Source organism: Myxocyprinus asiaticus, chromosome 15, assembly GCF_019703515.2.
Source record: "Myxocyprinus asiaticus isolate MX2 ecotype Aquarium Trade chromosome 15, UBuf_Myxa_2, whole genome shotgun sequence".
Lineage (NCBI taxonomy): Eukaryota > Metazoa > Chordata > Actinopteri > Cypriniformes > Catostomidae > Myxocyprinus > Myxocyprinus asiaticus.
Genome location: NC_059358.1, coordinates 20,861,249 through 20,882,902, shown reverse-complemented (window position 1 = coordinate 20,882,902; position 21,654 = coordinate 20,861,249). Strand labels below are relative to the sequence as shown.

Below are 21,654 nucleotides of genomic sequence, written 5' to 3'. Positions count from 1 at the left end.
GGAGCAGAGAGTGCTTTTAGGGTGGTACAGCCCACAGTCATTTCTTCCAGCATGACAGATTAGTAAGAGCTGGATTTATAGAGCTGACAGAGATCAGGCAGAGGATGGAAAACAGAGATAAAACATTCTGGGAGTTTGTGGGAACAAGACAAACAAAATACTCTAAGAAAGAAAGAAAGAAAGAAAGAAAGAAAGAAAGAAGGAAGGAAGGATGGATGGATGGATGGATGGATGGAAGGATGGATGGATGATGGATGGATGGAAGGAATGATGGATGGATGGATGGATGGATGGATGGATGGAAGGAAGGAAGGAAGAATGGATGGATGGAAGAAAAAGAAAGAAAGAAAAAAGAAAGCACTATGACATGCAGTAGGTCTTCTAACTGCTGATACTATTGGTAAAAAAATATATAAAACATCCTTAAAACAAGATAAATTTATCTGATAAGCAAAACTGCATAAGACAATAGGACCTATTTTCAGATAATCTTTAATATAAGTGTATTTCGTCTTGTACCAATAGCAGATTTTATCATTTGTAATAAGCATACACCTCCCTAAATGTGTTATTTTATTTCTTATTTTATAATGGCCCTTTTTCTTCCTTTTTCTTTTTTTCTTTACAACACTTTACAATTAGGTTCCATTTGTTAACATTAGTTAACATGAACTAACAATAAACAATACTTATTAAGCATTTATTAATCGTTAATGTTACTTTCAACATATACTAATACATATTTCAAATCTAAGGTTGTATTAGTTAACATTAGTTAATGCACTATTAACTAACAATGAACAATTTTATTTTTATTAACTAACATTAACAAATATTTATAAATTATGTAACAAATATATTGTTTATTGTTTGTTCATAATACCTAATGCATTATTGTAAAGTGTTACCAAATTCTCTTCTCTCTCTTTCTCTGTCTTTCTTATAGAGATTGTGGATCGAGTAGTGCTGGGTGAATGGCCGTACCTGCGGCCATCAGTGAACCCTCAAACCCACAGTGAGGAGCTGGGCCAGCTGATGCAGCATTGCTGGGCTGAAGAACCATCAGATAGACCTGAGTTCAACCACATTAGTGTATTACTCCGCAAACAGAATAGGTCTGACCATTTTAGATTTTAGTTCTTGCTTTTACCCTCTGTTTCTTTTTCTTTTTCACATTTAGTAAGTCATTTAGCAAACACTTTTATCCAAACCTGCTTACAGTTCAAAATCTCACAACCAGCAACCTGGGGTTGTGTGTCTTGCTCAGTAATACTACATGGATTTGAAAAACATTTCGGTTACCAGCCCAGAACTTTAACCTCTACACCATGTCGCTGTCTGGTCCATCCATTTCCCATTTTCTATTCAATTTCGGACAACTGAGCTACTCCTCTCATGTTTCAAAAACACACTCTGCCAGCCTAATGTCCAGTACTCAGTACTCACTCTCATCCTCTCTCTTTGTCTGTCTCTCTGCCTTTCATCTATCCCTGTTGCAGGGAGCACAGAAGTAATATTTTGGATAATCTTTTGTCTCGCATGGAGCAGTACGCTAATAATCTTGAGGAGCTGGTAGAGGATAGAACTCAAGCCTACCTGGAGGAGAAACGCAAGGCAGAATCTTTACTGTATCAGATCCTCCCTCAGTCAGTTGACACTTCCTACAGAATACACACTAAAGAAATACTAAACTATAACTGTAACTGTGTACACATTGGCTAACTCTCATTGGCCTAATGCTGTTGTTTTTTGCACTAGCATTGATAATGTGTGTGTGATTGTAACATTTCCGTTGTATATGTTAGTTCAGTGGCAGAGCAGTTAAAGAAGGGTGAGACGGTGCAGGCTGAAGCTTTTGACTCTGTCACCATCTACTTCAGTGACATTGTGGGCTTCACCTCACTATCAGCAGAGAGCACACCTATGCAGGTACAGCAACCTATACTTGAACCACAGAATAACTCTGGTTTGATTTTTCTTTGTTTGAACTTCAAGCTCTCTAAAGTTTTTTTCCCTCTCTACTGTAGGTTGTCACCCTCCTTAATGATCTCTACACCTGCTTTGATGCCATTATAGACAATTTTGATGTTTACAAGGTATTGCTACCTCATCTGTATATGAACACATATTAAGTCCTCTATAGTCCTGTAAGCTGTATACAGTGTATTTCTATACATATGTGTTGATCACGTTAAATTGTAAAAAATCTGCGAAATGTTGCTGTTTTTATAAAATGCTAATTTGTGCATATTTAATAAGTTGTCTAATTTGCATATTTTTAAAACTTGGATGGATTTCAATATAAACTCACAATTTGTTTCATTTTGATAAAGTAAAATTTTATTTAGCCTATCCACCTATACTACCTCTCCTTAACATAAGATATAATCGCTGCATTAAAGGAAAAACATATTACATTTTAACAGCGAATGTTTGTATACTTAAAATCTGCATGTGTAACTCTTGACTTTTGTTTGCACTGATATGGTTCTCTGCCTGTGATGGTGTCTTTGTTTCTAATTGGCCCTTAGGTGGAGACAATAGGTGATGCCTACATGGTGGTTTCAGGACTGCCGGTACGGAATGGGAAACTGCACGGTCGTGAAATCGCACGCATGTCCCTTGCTCTGTTGGAGGCTGTCAAAACATTTAAGATTCGCCACCGACCTGATGAGCAGCTCAAATTACGAATCGGCATCCACAGCGGTAAGTGATACCTGATCACTTCAAAACTTGCTTTGTCAGTCTACGTTTGTAGCCTGCAGTGGAAAGACTTGTTTCACTTGACCTTTAACATATTGATGGGTTTTACTTACTATAAAATTTACAGGTATCTCTTCTGGTTGAAATGAGTTTATATTCATATCTAAACTCTACCATTACAGACAAACTTTAACAGCATTCTCATGTGTATGTGTGTTTTAGGCCCTGTCTGTGCAGGCGTAGTTGGACTAAAGATGCCCCGTTATTGTCTTTTTGGAGACACAGTGAACACATCCTCTCGGATGGAGTCAAATGGAGAATGTAAGGACTTTATTTACTGATCCCAATCCCAGCAATTTCAGCCTGTGTTTATAACCATAGCCCTTGTAGTAGTCAAGAGTGCAGGCCAATCAGTTTGATCCCTGTTCTACCTTGAAAAAAATGTGCTTCATGTGGTAACATCTAAATTAACTGGTTTTCAAGTCTAAAATATTATTTAACATCACTGAATTAACCTGAAAATGTTGGATTTCACCAACAATTTTTTTAAGGGTTAGATTGGGTAAAAAATAGCTCCTTCAAGTAACAACTGCAGGATACCACTTTTACAGTGTATACGGAGGGTGTGAAACAGTCACAGAGGTATAACTATTTTTATGGTTCTGCAGTAGATTTGTGATGTACAAAAAACAAATTACCAAACAAAAGTTTCTAACATCACAGTTCATAAGTGTACTGGTGCACTGAAATAAAAAATTTTCAATGAAAGTTTTTATTCCTTACTCTGTACCTTTGTTTATCTTATAATTACTGTCTGCCTCAATATCTAAACAGAAATCCTTATGTAGGGTTTGTTTATCTAGACACCAATTAAATTCACAATGATTTACAAAACCTAAACAAAAACAAAAAAGTTGATGATGAAAAGATGCCATTGTCATTCAGATTTAATTATTTCCTCCATCCATCCCCTTCCTCACATAAACGCTGCCAGATAAATGAGAAATATCAGCCTGGGTTAGATAACACATGACAAAAGCAAAGCTAATTGTGACAGCACATAGCAATCAGGAAAGTGAATCATTTTAATGGTTGCTAATTTATTCCCCTTGGGAGAGGATTAGAATACATGCTCTGCTTTGACCGTCACAATCATACCTCAACCATTGACCCATGGGGGTTGAACAGCACCCTACTCATTGTTTTCATGGGCTTTAGAGACACAGTGGCCCTTACATGCATTACCAATATTAGAAACCTGCTTAACTGTGTGTAAGGAGAAATGGTGTGCCAAGGAAAGTTATTGGCTCTTCTCATTAAAGCTAATGTACCTGGTGGGTGCTGAAACTACACAAGTAAATTATCTTTGGCAACACACAGTCAACCCAGTTGTGCTCAAGTTGAGTGAGCTGAGGGAACTAATCAAGGGGGTTTCTTTAAACGGTAAAACACTGTAATTATACACATGCTGTTATCCTGCAGCTCTGAAGATTCATGTGTCGTCAGCCACTCGAGACGTGCTGCAGGAGTTCAACTGCTTCCAGCTGGAGCTGAGAGGAGATGTTGAGATGAAGGGAAAGGGGAAGATGAGGACCTATTGGCTTCTGGGGGAGAGCAAGAACAGTGACTGAAACATCAGAAATAAGAGAAAATAGTTCCACGGGTCAGTCGAGACACAGACTGTAGTCAATTGCATCCACAGGGAAACCTTCAAGACTGTTTGGGGCCAGTTAAATTTGCTCAAGGCACACCTACATTACTGTGTACAGCACTGTTGGAGGCGAAGTCTGACCTTTGAATATATGGACTTCAAGGTTTTTTTTTTTTTTTTAAGATACTATCACCATTCAACACAAGTTGTTATTGCAGTTGTAAATCAGTTGAATAAAGGTAAGATTGTGTGCTTTTGAACATCACCCCCTGGAGGATAGCTAGCAGCATCGAGTTTGATTTACTGTATTTAAATGTTATTGCTTATACCTAATATGATTACTTTTAAGGGTGTATGCAGGAGACATAATTATGAGTTATTGCTGGGGTTTTAACTCACTAGAAATTTACTTTGCTTTTATAGGTCTAATTCATATGGGCTGAAGAAAAATCAGACATTATTTACCTTTTTTTTTTTTTTTTTACCATTTTGTCATTTGTGTAAAATTGTAAATGTAACTCATATTCCAAATCTTTTATCTTCTTTAATAGACCTGTCTGCCACATCACGCTGAATTATTGAGAGTGGCTTTAGTTCTAAGAGCCGTTTTCTTTTTTTTTTTTTTTTTTTTTTTTTTTTTGGTGTGGTTGATGCCTCAGTTTTGTGAGCCACACAGATCTACAGCAGCTTTAGGACACATATCATATAAAATAATGCATAAAAATAAACTCACTTACAGATCAATAATACAGCTCAGTTTAATCTTAGATCTGTTGAGGGGGACTATATCACTGCTCTAAAAGAGGGAAAAGGAGGTTGCTTAGCTGTGCCATTATAATTTCAAATGATTGAAACAAGTTTGATTTTATTTCAAAGATCAGATGTAAGTTTGCTGAGAACTATTTGTCATGACACTGTTTTACATGTTTCAATGTGATTCTGTCGCTGTGGGAAGAGTTTTATTTTTTACTATTTCTGTAACATTTGACATGTTTTATGGTCAGTCAAATATAAGCATAAGCACACTGTATGCTTACATTTCTTAGCATAGTGCTTTTGGGTAATGATGAAGCTGTTAACTTCTGGCACATGGGTTTTTCCATCATTAGGAACCAGCAAAGCAGTTTCTGCCCCTGAAACTGTTTCCAGAATATCCACATAAGGTCAGGATTATAATGCAGCACATCCACACAGAACCTGACAATAATTTCTAACTGTGCAAATAAGTTCTGTATCTTCTTAAAGTATTAATTTTGTTCCTATGTTCTCTTCAGAGTCTGCATAAGTACCTGCTTGGCACTTCAATTACCTTTAAACACCCTCACTTGATTCTCTCTGATGATTTAGATTTAGAAGTGCCCTCAAACTCTTGAGAGCGCAGGTTAAGCATTACGCTCTGAAAATCTGTCAGACACACTTAATAACTGGCCCTTTTATGTTATCACACTAATGAAGTGTTTGATCTTTGCATTAAGGACACACATGGGTATTCAGATACAGAATATTTTTAGTGAAGTCTTTCATTTTCATGTCATATCATTTTTGCATACTGTATGTCAAACATTTTGCTGCATCCATTACAGTGTTATAAGCAATGTTGACATTAAAACATAATTGATTTAACCTTGAGATGTACTGTTATGGAAGGAAAGTCTTTTAATCAAGACTTTCTCTGACTACAGAAGCCAACATGATCTCACGGCGAAATCGTCAGGATTCGTACAACTTTTCTGAATTTGGCCAATTCGTATGATATCGTGCTACAGCCAATGACGTCGCTGGACATAGTTTCCATCTAATACGCAACAGTTTCTTGCTTCTGTCACACACAACAGCTTCCTGTCATGTTTACACACTCTACTGACTGGTTAAGTTTAGATAAGGAGTTTAGGTAAGGGCATAATATTAAGAAGTATATCCTTAACGCCTCATGTGCGGAACTCGTACGAGTGTATGCGAACGACATCGTGCTAGACCTTACAAAATAGCCAACTCGTAAATTATGTACGAATTTTCATGAGAATGGCTTGACAGAAGCTGTGCTTTTATCTATGACATATATTTCCTGTCTAAAGGCATCGCTGATGGATAGTACTGTGATGTCCCACCAAGGGCGTGTGTCCCTCTTAAGGGTGAATAAGCAAAGAAGTTTATTTAAGCAATTGGAGAACCCTCCAGAAACTCATGTGTGGACAACTACCAAAGCATGTCCTAAAAGTTTTTAAGGGGCATTTTTTACCTTTTATGAGAGTGTATTTTTTTTTTCTAACCATATAAAACATACTCTGTGACATTCTTTTTTGTCTAATACTTGTATTTAATCAGTTCCTTAACATAAATTGTCAATCTGAAATTTTTTTAACCACATTTTTAATTTTAGGGCCATTGTTCTCGCTTTCTGTGGAATTTTTGCCCCAAGCCCTGGTTAATTTCTTTCACAGTTTACAGATGTTTTAAATATTAGAATATGTAATTAATTAATTTATACAATGTCAAAATCAGACAGTATGTGTTTAAATGTCTGGTCAATGTCCAGGTGAAGTTTGAGTTTTGACAGAATTAGGTGCACAGATGGGGTTAAGAATTTTAGTCTTTTCATCACATAAACACTGCTTGGTTAGGCAACTTGAAGACAAAATGACTTCACCTTGGCCAGGAATTTTTCAGTAAACATTTAAGCCATCCTTTTCGAAATGACCCCTTGGAAATGTAAGCGGATTTCACTGGTTCTACACAGTTCAAAGAATCTTGCAGATGAGGAGTAGCTGTGTCTGCAGCTGCAACCACTTCTGATAAAGAGTCATCAGACCGGTTATTTGATTTCGGAGGACCATGTAGACAAGCTGCGTGTTCTCCCATATTGAAACAAGCCTGAGGTCCAATTTCCTCGAAAAACAACGATTCTCTTCTATATACGCACGGACTTTCCCCAAGCGTGAGAAAGCCATACGGAGTGGTGATTTTGCTGAGATGAAGTAAGGACATTGCAGCTCTTGTGTTTGGGTCTGACACAGCGCAACTCTGGAGATCATCCATATTTCTCAGATCGTGCATCTCTGAGAATGGGCAGCAGCGCGTGAGTGCTCGTACTAACAAGGATGGATGTGTGGACCGTGGCATGGTGTGCCGCCGTGCTTTACTGACCCCAGTCTTCTCCCGGTCGACGGGCGTCTGCAGTCTCCCTGCGCCCAGTGAGGGGATGGTAAACTCAGGTACACTTGCAGGTGTCACTACCATATTCCTAAGTGGCACGTGCCTCGTTGCTGTCGGTTGATACTCCAGAGCACTTGATTGGCATGACTTGTCTCGCTTAACGAGTGGAAAATCACGAGTTGATATAGATCTGCCCATGTTTAGATCGGACATATGACTTTCAGGATGATGCTCTCTAAAGATTCTTTTGACAGTCTGTAAACTCTGGAGGAAATTTTCCTCTGTTCCTGCGCTGGACAAGAGAAATAAAATGTTTTCACTGTCCAGACTGAAGGTAAATATACCCTCCTGACATGAACAGACTCCACCCCAGTCAGGTAGGTGGGTTCTGCAACAGCAAATTTTATGCTTTTATTTTTAGCCTAATACAAATAAATAAGTGAATATATTAATAAAAAAAATCAAGCACATAAATAAAATTACAAATATAATACAACAAATAAATAAATAACAAATAAAACAACAAAAATAATAACATAAACAATTGTTATGTTTCCAATCAGTCAATAATAAATTTTAATAAAAGAGATGTTTTGATCACTTTCTTGTTTGAAGTAGAACACTGAGGGAGTCATAAAATAATAGCGATAGACCAATAATCGGTTTGACCGATAGTCATACTTTTCCACTTAGGCCTAATCAGTTATTGGTTCTTTAATGTCAGGTTTACCAATAAATTTGGAGACAAAAGTCTTTACGTTTTAAATATTAATTAAGTGAGGGGCTTTGAACGTGTGTATTGCTAAAACTAGTCAAATTAATTATTTGTAGACCGTGCACAGTATTAGTTTTGTGAAGCAGTTCACCAGAGATTAGTGATAAATGTAAATGTGCCTAAAATAAAAAATAAAATAAAACAAGAATAAAAAAAATTGGCTATGCATATCGGTGATTGGACATGTAAACACAAAACTAATCAGTATCATATCGGTCTTTAAAAATCAATATCGGTCGATCTCTGTAAAATAATTCCATAAATCAATACAGAAAAGCCTAAAGTTTTTTTTTGTTGTTGTTTTTTTTTAGGCAGGAGCCTTGCACTTGTGTATGAACTTCACTACAAAGGGGAAACACTTTTATCATCCATCACATCCAATCCATTCTCCCAATTTTAAAACAATACAGTCATAACCTCAAAAATTCATTAAAGTTTAATGCAGAGGACCGTCAGTATACATCATCTGGCAGACAGGACTGCATAACTTCCTAATTCAGAGATTTAAAAAAAATAAAATAAAAAATAAAAATAAAAATATAAAATAAAAATACAGTCAGAATTTTACAAGTAGGCCTAGGCTACTTGTTCATTTTCGTAAAATATTTGCTTGCCATTAAAATGACACAGATTCATCAGATTATATCTGCTTTGAAATTAGGTTCTGTTAAGGCTATTAAAAGACTATATTAATTAAAAAGAGCGCCGTGGTTTTATGCACAGTGTGCCGCGGCCCGCGGGACTGTCTGTTACTGAGGTTTAGGAACGGATTGTTATAGCTTCTGTGCGTATGAGGGACGAAAATGACTGTAACACCCGCCGTTTGTTTTGAAGAGGCGTGTTAGTGTGTATAAGATACTGTAGCTACTGATGGCTTCAGACATTTGTGCGTGGGTAAGAGGGATTTTTACCTTTCGAAAGATGAATAGAGCAAACAACACGATTGCATGTTATAAATATAATATATTTTCAATTGGCCTTGTTTGTTTAGTGGAGGGATGTTATTTTCAGTTAGCCAGTGAGCTAGCTGACTGCAGAAGAGACTAATCATTTTCATAACAATTAATCTCTGTTTGCTTAAAAATGAATCACGATTAAATAAACATATTTAACCGTATTAATTCTGTTAGTGTATCCGATAAAGCCTCGTTGAAAAGTTACCAAAACAGCGCTTCATATTATTGTTGCTATTATTTTTTAATATGCTGTCTTGCAAAACCCAATGAGCTGCCTAACTTTGGCACCTTTGATGTCATATAATGTTGCATAGGTGTACAGCTCACTTGTATTTAGACACAGCTAGAGTCTAATTGGTGGCGCATTATAGTTTGTTTTTAATTCATCCAAATGACTTGTCTTGTTGGAACACTTTGTCATCCAAAATCCCCCATTAAAATTTTAAATGACGTGAACATGGACTGTAAACATGAGTTAGTTGAAGTCTCCATTGTAAAATAAAAGTTTGTACCTACTGTTTTTCTTGAACCTACTGTTTTTCTGTTTTTACTGTTTTTCATGTTTTAAGGCTCAGAAGCGTTTTAAAAATGGGGTGGAAACGCAAGTTGTCTTCTCCGGACCCACAACCCAATCCTTCCAAAGCACCTAAGAGGGAATCTGTCAGCAGATCGCTATTCTCTTACAAATTATCCGCTAGTTCCTGGAGGAAGACCTCTACCCCCACTAAGAGGAAGAGCTGGACCTCAATCCACACACCGTCTCCACAAAGACACGCTCAACTATTTGATTGCCAAGAGGCGAAATCCAGTGCAGGTAGTGGCAAGACGTGATCTTTCTTGAGAGACATTTATATGAGAGCATGCAATGCATTTTTTTTCTCTCTTTCTCTGTGTAGATCATTTTGAGGATGAGGGTGATGGCGTCCAGTCCTTCACCCCAGTTTCATCCCCCCTGCTGTCAGAGGAGGATGCAGAGCTGGGTCTGGTCATCACTGTGGGTAAGAGACCTTCATTCCTTTGACTTAGTAATAAATAATAATGTTTACACCTTCTAATTAACCGAACTAGCAGATCACTGATGTTCTCTTTGTCTCTTTGTCTGTGGTCCCCACATGCTTTAAAACATCCACCATTGTGCCTGTTCAAAAACAATCAAAAATAACTTGTTTAAATGACTGGCGTCCTGTTGCTCTGACCCCCATCATCAGCAAATGCTTTGAGAGACTAATCAGAGATTACATCTGCTCTGTCTTGCCACTCAATCTTGACCCGCTGCAGTTTGCTTACCGCAACAACCGCTCCACTGATGATGCCGCCATTGCATCTACAATACACACTGCTCTCTCCCACCTGGAAAAAAAGAACACTTATGTGAGAATGCTGTTTGTAGACTACAGCTCAGCATTCAACACCATAGTGCCCTCCAAGCTAGTTGAGAAACTCCGGGCTCTGGGCTTAAACAGCTCGCTGTGCAGCTGGATCCTGGACTTCCTGTCAAGCAGACGCCAGGTGGTTAGAATAGGCAGCAACATCTCCTCATCGCTGATCCTCAACACTGGAGCCCCACAGAGCTGTGTTCTCAGCCCACTACTGTATTCCTTGTACACACATGACTGTGTGGCAACACATAGCTCCAATGCCATCATTAAGTTTGCTGATGACACGACGGTGGTAGGTCTGATCACTGACAATGATGAAACAGCCTACAGAGAGGAGGTGCACACTCTGACACACTGGTGTCAGGAGCACAACCTCTCCCTCAACGTCAGTAAGACAAAGGAGCTTGTGGTGGACTTCAGAAGAAAAGACAGAGAACACAGTCCCATCACCATCAATGGAGCACCAGTGGAGAGAGTCAGCAGCTTCAAGTTCCTGGGTGTCCACATCACTGAGGAACTCACATGGTCCGTCCACACTGAAGTCGTTGTGAAGAAGGCTCATCAGCGCCTCTTCTTCCTGAGACGGCTGAGGAAGTTTGGAATGAACCGCCACATCCTCACACGGTTCTACACCTGCACTGTGGAGAGCATCCTGACTGGCTGTATCTCCGCCTGGTACGGCAATAGCACCGCCCACAACCGCAAAGCACTGCAAAGGGTGGTGCGAACTGCCAAACACATCATCGGAGGTGAGCTTCCCTCCCTCCAGGAAATATATACAAGGCGGTGTGTGAAAAAAGCTCGGAGGATCATCAGAGACTCCAGCCACCCGAGCCATGGGCTGTTCTTACTGCTACCATCAGGTAGGCGGTATCGCAGCATCAGGACCCGCACCAGCCGACTCCATGATAGCTTCTTCCCCCAAGCAATCAGACTTCTGAACTCTTGATCTCTCATGATCAATATACATCAGCACCGCACTTTATTACCCTTACTCTTATATCTCACACCGGACTGTCATAAATTATATTATTATTATATTATGTCTCTCTTAACAACTGACTATCAACCGACAGCCTGAATGTCAATACAGTACAATACTGTACATTCTATATATATATATATATATATATATATATATATATATACTTTTTTTTTATATATATATTTTAATTTTTATTGAATAATGTGTATCTATATAGTAAAAAACAAAAACAGCGTATTGTATACTGTACAGTGTATGTTATTATTTGTATATTGTTGAGTGTAATTATGTGTATAACAGATGTTTAAATTGTGTTGTGTTAATTTGATGTTATTGTAAATTGGTACATGTCTCATCACTGTCACGACTGCTATGTTGATCGGAACTGCACCCAAGAATTTCACACACCATTGCACTTGTGTATATGGCTGTGTGACAATAAAGTGATTTGATTTTTTGATTTGATTGATGTTCTGCCACTCATTTGTTACTTGTTATTTAAAACTAAACAATAAAAAAAAAAGAAAATGGGCCAAGACCAAAATGGCAAAACATTAAGCTTTTAATGGTCTTACTCTGGACCTGGTCCGTGGTCCACTAATTGGTGACCACTGGCATAGAGTATTGTGATGTTTATTGCAACTTAAATATCTGTATTCTTACATCTGAAAACAGCTTGTCTTCTCAGTGATTCATCATTCTCTCGCTGCTTTGCTCTTTCCCAGCTCTCCCCCACGAATACAGAGTACAGTGTTTATTGGCCATTTACTCGTGACATATAACCAATCCGATAATACTGTGGGCGGGACATTGTGCCAGACCTTTCAGAGAGAGGCGGTGGCATCAGAGCCAACGGAGCACATTTTAAAATTAATCGGCAATCAGATCAAAACAAAAAACGATTCTGATAATTAGAAAAATGATGAAAAAAGGTTGACCCCTAGTCTTAACCTCAAATTATTGGTCAGGAAATTAGCAAGAATTGAACAAATAAAGTAACTTAGTATGGGATAGCTTTCCAAATTCTGCCAACTGTCATCTGTCTGTCTTGTTTTTCTGAGACAGCAATGGTTTTTTAACACATCTTCTAGACACAAAACCTGCATTAGATGACCTTCTGGTTATTGTTCTTCTCGAAAGAGTGTTGTTTTCTGAGGAATTCAAATTCAGCTGACAGTTTTTGGAGGCTTTTTTCCTGTCTTTGAGAACTGTAAATTTCAGCAGGTAGTGATCCCTGCATGAAGAGGTTTTGGTCCTTCCAGATCCTTTCTTTCTGGCAATATCACCCGTTGTTTCAAAGCGTTGACTTGTTCTCTTAACCTTTTCATGAGTAGGGTCTAAATTCCTCTGCAGTGCCCCCTGGAGTGAGTTATTTTTGCATGTGACACTGCACAGACGGTAGAGGGGGCAGAATGTAGATGAGTATTTTTTTTATTATTTTATTTTAATTTTCGATTTAAAAAATACTATAATATAGCAAACGTGAAAAAATAGGATATGTCTGCTGTACTGTTTTTGTTTGATTTATTTCATTTTTATAGCTGTAAAAAACAAATGAACAAATAATATCAGCTGTCCGGTTTGCCTATGCACTGTTTGACATCTCAGACGTGTGTGTGTGTGTGTGTGTGTGTGTTTTATAAGTGCTAATGTAAACAGACTTGGCTGCGTGCATGGATAATAGTGCTCGATCAGCATCTGTGAGTATATGATCTGTTAACTGTTATCGTGGTGCTTTTGTGATAGTTAGGCTGTCTCTTTCAGAAAACAAACTTATTATATGCCTGAAAAGTCTGTTTGAGTTGCTGTTTGTGTGAATGAACAGCATCTGCACCTAAGCAGACGTGGCTGCGTGCATGGGAAGATTGCGTTTAGATATGATGGCTGTGTTTCTACAAGCTTTGAACTGTTATCAAGCGTTTGATGTATTGACTGTGCGTATAAGAGCTGTAAACTTTTTATCGTGGTACTTTGGTGACGATTTGGATGTATGTATATAAAATAAACTTATGTGGTTTAAAAGACTGTATGAGTAACTGTTTGAGCGAATATAAATAACAGATGCTTGACCAGCGCAGCCTGTGTCGGTGCGAAAACCGATTGAATCTGGCAGCTTGTAACGTAACTTGCTGTTGCAGAAGCACATAGGTGTGACACTACTCTGCAAGGCCCAGTTATTAACCATCACATATGTGTGACTATGTATAAAAGTGTTAATAGCTGATAGAGAAATAGGGATTTTCTCTGCCTTTAGGGTCTTGTAAACTTCAGAATAGCTACAGCTGGCCTGATGCAGACCAGCTATGCGGCTTCTGACAGCAACCCCTGCATGATATTTAGCTGCTTTTTTTTTTTTGGAGCAGATTTTCTCACTCCTTTATCTTGGGACTCACTGCATATTGTAGATCTCTCCTTGCTTTATCCCTCCTGGTTCCATTAATGAGCTTGTTATCAGGCCTTTGATGGGCTGCATAAGGTGTGGCAGATCACCAACTAATGACTAATCTTTTAAGAAAAAGAAAAAAAAAACATCCAAGAAGTTTTTTTTGGGAAAGTTGCAGCAAAAGTTAATGAGTAAATGGTGGCACAGAAGTGCACCAGGAGTGCTTTTGTTTAATTCTTGCTAATTTCCTGACAAATGATTTGTGGTTAAGACCATTAAAAGCTTAATGTTTTGCCATTTTGGGCTTGGCTCATTTTTTTGCCGTGGAGTGTATATGCTATATGTACTTTTTGTAAAAAATTTTGAACTGATTAATTTAGATCTAATTAAACTGTCATTATTTGTCAACCCATATATGAGGACAGGTGTGGTGGGGAGGAGTGGCTGAAGAGAAAGAATGTGAAGAAGAGTGTAATGGCTCCAAGGGAAGGAGATATCCCTGAGAAGGATGGAGAGAGGGAGGAGATGGAGGAAGGGCTCAAGGGGGAGGATGAGAGTGAGGAAGAGCTGAGGAAGTTGGACAGAGATTTAACCCTCAAATCGAAAAAGCTCAACCTCTCCTCTGTCAATGTTCGAAACATTATCCATGTGAGTCTGATTTAAACGTGCCAGAATTTTTACAATTATTTTACATTTTTACATTTACATTGGTTTCCTAAAAAATATTTTTTCCAAATAGTGAAGCACTGTGTGGAGATTAATTTATGAACCATAAAAAAAAAAAAAAAAAACCTAATTATTAACATATCAAAATGCTATTTGTCAAGACTATTGAACACCTAGAAATGCATTGCACACTATTTAACAGTTGACTTTCGGTGTTTGACCTCAGGAGGTGGTAACCAATGAACATGTTGTGGCCATGATGAAAACAGCCATAAGAGACACCCAGGACATGCCCATGTTTGTAAGAGCTTCTCTTTTCATTTTAATATATGCCTGAATGCCATTTACTGTTCAAGTGGAACTTTTTGCTAGAGAATTAGATGTATAAACATAGCAGTTATTTAGGTAATGCTGCACTGAATGTCATTTGAATACAGGACAGGATGTGTTTTTGATGATTGTATTAGTCTATTATTAAAGGAGCCTAAAATGACCCGTTCAAAGCTCATAGAAGTAGTTGAAAAAGGGGTGGTGAGTGTTGTTTTTCTTATCAAGTTTTAAGCATTTCTATCATGTAAGCATATCTTTTTCAGTAATTGCAGCTGTGTTTGGCTTTTCAGGGAATGGGCAACTGGAATATCTTGCAAATAAAGAAGCCAGATGAGATGAGTAAGGTGAACGGTGAACGGATGGTTGTGAAGACACCTTTGAATATTTTGTATTGTTTTTTGTTATTGTCCACTGCTAATTGGTAAATTGGGTTACTCTCCTCAGCCACCCCAGTTTGTGGACATTCCACTGCAAGAGGATGAGGACTCCTGATGAAGAGTATTGTCCCAGCAAAGACGAGGAAGTTTAAATTGCTGAGGAGGTATAGATATGCACATCAGAATTTGTCGTCTAGGTAATTAAAAGGATTAAATTGAGAAGCTCTTTTGAGTTTTCATGTGCACATGTATGTGATTTGTTTTCTCAGACGTTTATGGAGAGTGATGTAGATAGCACAGCTTCCTCACCGCGTGGAAGCCGACAATCTTTCTCTCATATGTCCTCCAAATGTGATGATGCCAGCAACAGCCCTAGACTGGTGATCTACACATCATTAAGATCACATGCTGACTTATTATATTTGATTATTTTAGCTGAGTGTTCAAGGCTTCTAAACTCTTTAATATCTTTTTCTCTCTATCTCGCTGTCTCTTTTTTTGTTTTCTTTTATTCCTGTCTTGCAGAAACCCAGACCATCCAGCCATCTGAGAGTTGAAGCAGTGCCTATGTGTCCCCCTGCACCTAACGGTCCGTCAGGGCCCCTGACCCCTTCATTGAGAAACTCCATGCTGTAGATAAAGAGCTTGAGCTCAGTCCTCTCTGCATGGAGCCTTACCAGGTACAGAATCTCACACATGCAGATTATCTCTTTGCTTAGTATATTTGTCTCCAACTGGAGGGTTAGATTTGGTTTCTAAAATCCAAACCCAAAATGGAAAATTCTCTCCTCATTTACTCACCCTCATGCCATCCCAGATTTGTATGACTTTCTTTCTTCTGCAGAACACAAAGATATTTAGAAGAAAACTCTGCTCTGTAGGCCCATACAATGCAACTGAATGGTGACCAAATCTTTGAAGCTCCAAAAATCACATAAAAGACAGCATATAAATAATCAATGTGACTCCAGTGGTTTAATCCATGTCTTCTAAAGCGATTCAGTCAGTTTTGGATGAGAACAGACTAAAATATAACTCCTTTTTCACTGTACATCTTGCCATTGCAGTCTCTAGGCAAGATAGTAATTTTAAGCTCGATCACACTTCCTAGTGGTTGATGCATGCACAGAGTGCTAGATGGCTTAAGGAAGTGTAATTGAGCTTGAAATCATGATCACCAAGGAGACTACTGATGTCACAATTTATAGTGAAAAACAAGTTATTTATTTTGTCAGTTCTCATCCAAAACGTTTTGGATTGCTTCAAAAGACATTAATTAAACCACTGGAGTCATATGGATAACATTTATGCTGCCTTTATGTTCTTTTTGGAGCTTCAAAGTTCTAAATTTGTGTTCTGCAGAAGAAAGTAAGTCATACACATCTGGAATGGCATGAGGGTGAGTAAATGATGAGAGAATTTAAGTTTTTGGGTGAGCTATTCCTTTAACTTTTTACCATACCTGCAAATGGTGGGTAAATTGAGAAAATGTACCAGCCATAAATATTTCTTACCAGCCTTGATACTGTATTTTTTATTTTATTTAAAAGTGTCCTTAAAACAGTGGGGATTATTTAGCCTTACTGTTTTGTTGTTCAGTCTTTATGACGGTCAGTGCAGGTCAAAATGTCACTCACAAGATGAGCCGTCAGTTGCCATTACAAACGAGTAAACTCGTACTTTTGTTCCTCATATATCTATGTAAGCGTCCTTACAATGCGATTTAAACCATGTATGTTGCAGTTGTTATTAGTTGCCAACCAAATATTGAGAGCCAATTTTTACTCCCAATTTGCTGCTTGGCAAGTGTTACTGTAATTTTGGACCCTGTTTACAGGACAAGACAAGCAGACACAACTCTTAAACCTATTTTAAACCAACAAAAAGAATGAAACATTTAATTGAAATGGTTTGGTGGTGCAGTGTATGATTCCCTTTCCCAGTATCAAAGAAACTGTGTATGTGATCATGTCCTTAAAAACATCACAGCCCATGAGTCTGTCATGCCCAGCCGTTGCTCTCAAACAATTGCTGTCCAAGCACTTTTTTTTTAAATATCTTAATGGCTTCCTCTGTGTGTGAGATGAGTTTAATGTGTGTGTGCATGCGTCAGCAGTTAAGTACTACCTCTTTTTTTTTTTTCAATGATGTTTTTCTTCCCTGACCTTTTCCCCAGTTTCCTTTCAGTATAACCACTTTGTGTATGTTCTCATGCTCATGGAAAATACAGTTATTCTGAGTCTCTCTCTCTCTCAATTTCTCTCTCTCTCTATTTCTTTCAGAAGAGGGTGATGAAGACGATGACCCCAAATATAACTTTTTAGATGAGCCAGATTTGGAAGATTATAGAAATGATCGTGCTGTTCGAATCACAAGTCCAATTTGAGCTAAAACATGTAGCCTATATTTACACATCTATTATGCTTATGCACACACACTATCCTTTCTTTTGTGTAGTTAAACATCTTGTCATGCCTACACACCTGTTGCCTAGTATACTCATCAGCCAAGCAAAAACAGATAAGCCATTTGTCAGTAGAGATCCTATCCTGTCATGGTGTGCATGTGTACGTGCACGCATGTGACACACGAGTCCTCCCTTTGGGACAGAGCAGCAGAGGGGTGCTGTGTCTGTTTGGGTAGGGAAGCAGAGAGACGGTCTAATGTGTCCACTTGGATCACTGCAGAACCAGGATGCAATATGGACACACTACAAAGCTACTTGCACACACTCACTACACACATACACACACAGTTTTTACCCTGGCCTCTGTACACACACACACCACACACTGTTCATATCCTCTCTACTGAGTACTGTACAGGTGCAGTTCTTTACGTCACTGTGATTGTGCTGAAAAGATTTTGCCATGTGTCTGTGAGCTACGTGCTGAATCCAGGCACAGAGGCTTTAAATAGGGCTTGCTTACTGGAATAGATAACAGCTATACGCACGTATGCATACACACACAAACCTCTGGCACCTACTGAAAGTTCCCTTAAACCACATATTCCTATTTCCGATTTCATGATCAACAATGTCCCAGCCCCTTATTTAACCCTATAACGCTGTATGTATCAAATATGATACACAAAGTTTGATGGCTCCTGTCTCACTCTCTGTTCAAGCTGAAAAGCAAGAAAACTTCTGGAATGTAAGTGCCTCATGTTTATGGCACCATCTAATGGTTATTTGTGAAAAAGTGGTTTCAATGTTTATATTGATCTATTTAAAATGTTGGGATAAATGACAGCTTATTTTTATAAAGTAAAAGTGACAGTAATGATTATATTGTTACTGATATTTTAAAATGAGTATTTGCTGAATATAAGCAAATAACGCTTAGTTAAAAAAAATTAACATTTTATTGAATAAGCATGTAGATGTCTATATGTATCAAATATGATAAAGGCTTTTGATGTATATCTCTCAATCACCATTACATTCCATTCATGCCCACTATACAGTATATATAAAAAAAAACAAAATCACAGAGCTTTGAAAATTCTGACATATACTTTTTTATAAGATATATTTAAAGTGTGAACTAATATTCATAAATGGAGCCTTCTCTGTCATTATAAAGATCTTATTTTACATTACAGGCTATTATGATGTCATCTTACCATAAGTTCCTGAAATTTCCCTTTTTTAAATGTCAATATAGTGTTTGTTGCATAAAAATACGTATGATAAAAATTGTTCAGGACATTTTTTATTTTTTATTCATATTGTATTTGATGTGCTGAATTGAACTGTGATACATTTCAATTCATATTTTTAGACCAAGGAGCAAGTTGTCATGGCCAAACTCTCAAACATTTGGCATTTCTGAAAAGCCCAGGGAGTCCTCTGATAATACCCCTAGATTTAACACTGTAGCATGTATGGGCTAAGAAAAACTTAACAAATGTCCTACACAAAAATGAATGGCTGGGCCTCAGGAGGATAGTGACCATTAAAGCTAATGTATCAAATATGATACGTAAAAATCTGCAAAAAATAGGCTTTACAGGTTTAAAATCCCTCACACTTTTACCTTTTCTTTGTTCTTACAGAATTGTGTCATTCAGCACAAAACTGACGTTACACGGCCTGTCACATACCTGTGTTAGTTAGTGGGTTTTTGTTAAATGTGAGCCAAAATCATCACAATTAAAAGAACCAAAGACTTAAACTACTTCAGTCTGTGTGGATTGAATTTATTTAATACACAAGTTTCACAATTTGAGTTGAATTACTGAAATAAATGAACTTTTCCACGACATTCTAATTTATTGAGATGCACCTGTATATAATTTCTGGTCTCTGATCTACTAATTAAATCATCTTTTTTATCTGACCACATGTATATGCAGTTTTAGCAACAATAACATTATAAATATAATATAAGTAAATGTTTAAACTAGTTGGACTTCCATTGAAAATTAAAGCAGGATACAGGTAATATACCTATTTAACAATTGCTGAAGTCTACTCGAGCTCACAGCTGATTGGTCTGTGTTTGCTGCACGTCATTTACAACGTTCACTTCGACACGTCCAGTGTAGACAGCCTCAAGATGTTGCGATGCACCACTTCAGTAGGTGCGTACGGTGTTGATGGGGTGTGGAACTAACAGTTAAATCGAAAGGACTAATAGAAGTAAAAACTGCATTTAAAAACTATAATAATCCTTTTCACACTGTTTTATTTACCCTGAGCATGGGCTAATTATAGCTTGACGTGTGTGTGTGTGTGTGTGTGTGTGTGTGTGTGATGCCTGTGCGTCATTGTGTTCTGGGTACAGACGGAGATGTAGCTGATGGGAGTTTTTAAATGTTAACGAGGTAGATTGACATCTGTGCTGTCTTCATCCTCACTCCAAGTGGAAAGCAGGAGCGTGTGTGTGCGTGCGTGTGCCATGGGCAGATCCCTCTAATGGTCAATCAGTAGGCTGCAGAGACGAGAGTGTGTCTTGGTTGGTTTAATAAACTAGTCTGATCGATGGAATGGCTGTGAGCTAACGTAATGAGTTCATGGTGGAGAGATTAATTTTCTTCCACATGCATTATGTAATGTTGGATTTTGGGGGAACCCTGCTGGATTAAAAAAATTGTGCAACAAAAGAGCTTCAGCATTTATACAGCAGAAAAGATGCAAAATGAGTAAGAATTATGTTGTCTGTTGCTAAGGCTGTTATTGTAGCACTAATATGTAATGCTTTGGCAGAGTTTACTCAGCTCTTGCATGAGTGGACGGCATATACAGGTGCATCTCAATAAATTAGAATATCGTGGAAAAGTTCATTTATTTCAATAATTCAACTCAAATTGTGAAACTTGTGTATTAAATAAATTCAATGCACACAGACTGAAGTAGTTTAAGTCTTTGGTTCTTTTAATTGTGTTGATTTTGGCTCACATTTAACAAAAACCCACCAATTCACTATCTCAAAAAATTAGAATATGGTGACATGCCAATCAGCTAATCAACTCAAAACACCTGCAAAGGTTTCCTGAGCCTTCAAAATGGTCTCTCAGTTTGGTTCACTAGGCTACACAATCATGGGGAAGACTGCTGATCTGACAGTTGTCCAGAAGACAATCATTGACACCCTTCACAAGGAGGGTAAGCCACAAACATTTATTGCCAAAGAAGCTGGCTGTTCACAGAGTGCTGTATCCAAGCATGTTAACAGAAAGTTGAGTGGAAGGAAAAAGTGTGGAAGAAAAGGATGCACGACCAACCGAGAGAACCGCAGCCTTATGATTGTCAAGCAAAATTGATTCAAGAATTTGGGTGAACTTCACAAGGAATGGACTGAGGCTGGGGTCAAGGCATCAAGAGCCACCACACACAGACACTACAGTTGTCGTATTCCTCTTGTTAAGCCACTCCTGAACCGCAGACAACGTCAGAGGCGTCTTACCTGGGCCAAGGTCCTAGAGTGTGGAGGAAGGGTGGAGAAGCTCATAGCCCAAGTTGCTTGAAGTCCAGTGTTAAGTTTCCACAGTCTGTGATGATTTGGGGTGCAATGTCATCTGCTGGTGTTGGTCCATTTGTGTTTTTTGAAAACCAAAGTCACTGCACCCGTTTACCAAGAAATTTTGGAGCACTTCATGCTTCCTTCTGCTGACCAGCTTTTTAAAGATGCTGATTTCATTTTCCAGCAGGATTTGGCACCTGCCCACACTGCCAAAAGCATCAAAAGTTGGTTAAATGACCATGGTGTTGGTGTGCTTGACTGGCAAGCAAACTCACCAGACCTGAACCCCATAGAGAATCTATGGGGTATTGTCAAGAGGAAAATGAG

At 38.2% G+C, this 21,654-nt stretch overlaps 1 protein-coding gene and 1 pseudogene across 1 annotated transcript in view; both read left to right on the top strand.

Moving 5' to 3' along the window:
• LOC127453069 (atrial natriuretic peptide receptor 1-like) overlaps nucleotides 1-5,977 on the top strand; it is a 58,531-nt gene extending 52,554 nt beyond the window's left edge. The window contains exons 16-22 of the mRNA XM_051719088.1: nucleotides 947-1,115; nucleotides 1,500-1,646; nucleotides 1,806-1,929; nucleotides 2,028-2,096; nucleotides 2,532-2,706; nucleotides 2,926-3,024; nucleotides 4,186-5,977. Of these exons, the coding sequence (XP_051575048.1) occupies nucleotides 947-1,115; nucleotides 1,500-1,646; nucleotides 1,806-1,929; nucleotides 2,028-2,096; nucleotides 2,532-2,706; nucleotides 2,926-3,024; nucleotides 4,186-4,334 (932 nt within the window). The 3' untranslated portion in view covers nucleotides 4,335-5,977. The remainder of the gene's footprint in view (nucleotides 1-946; nucleotides 1,116-1,499; nucleotides 1,647-1,805; nucleotides 1,930-2,027; nucleotides 2,097-2,531; nucleotides 2,707-2,925; nucleotides 3,025-4,185) is intronic.
• Nucleotides 5,978-8,954: 2,977 nt separating this feature from the next.
• The window catches only part of LOC127453407 (GON-4-like protein), a 28,592-nt pseudogene continuing 15,892 nt past the window's right edge, over nucleotides 8,955-21,654 (top strand).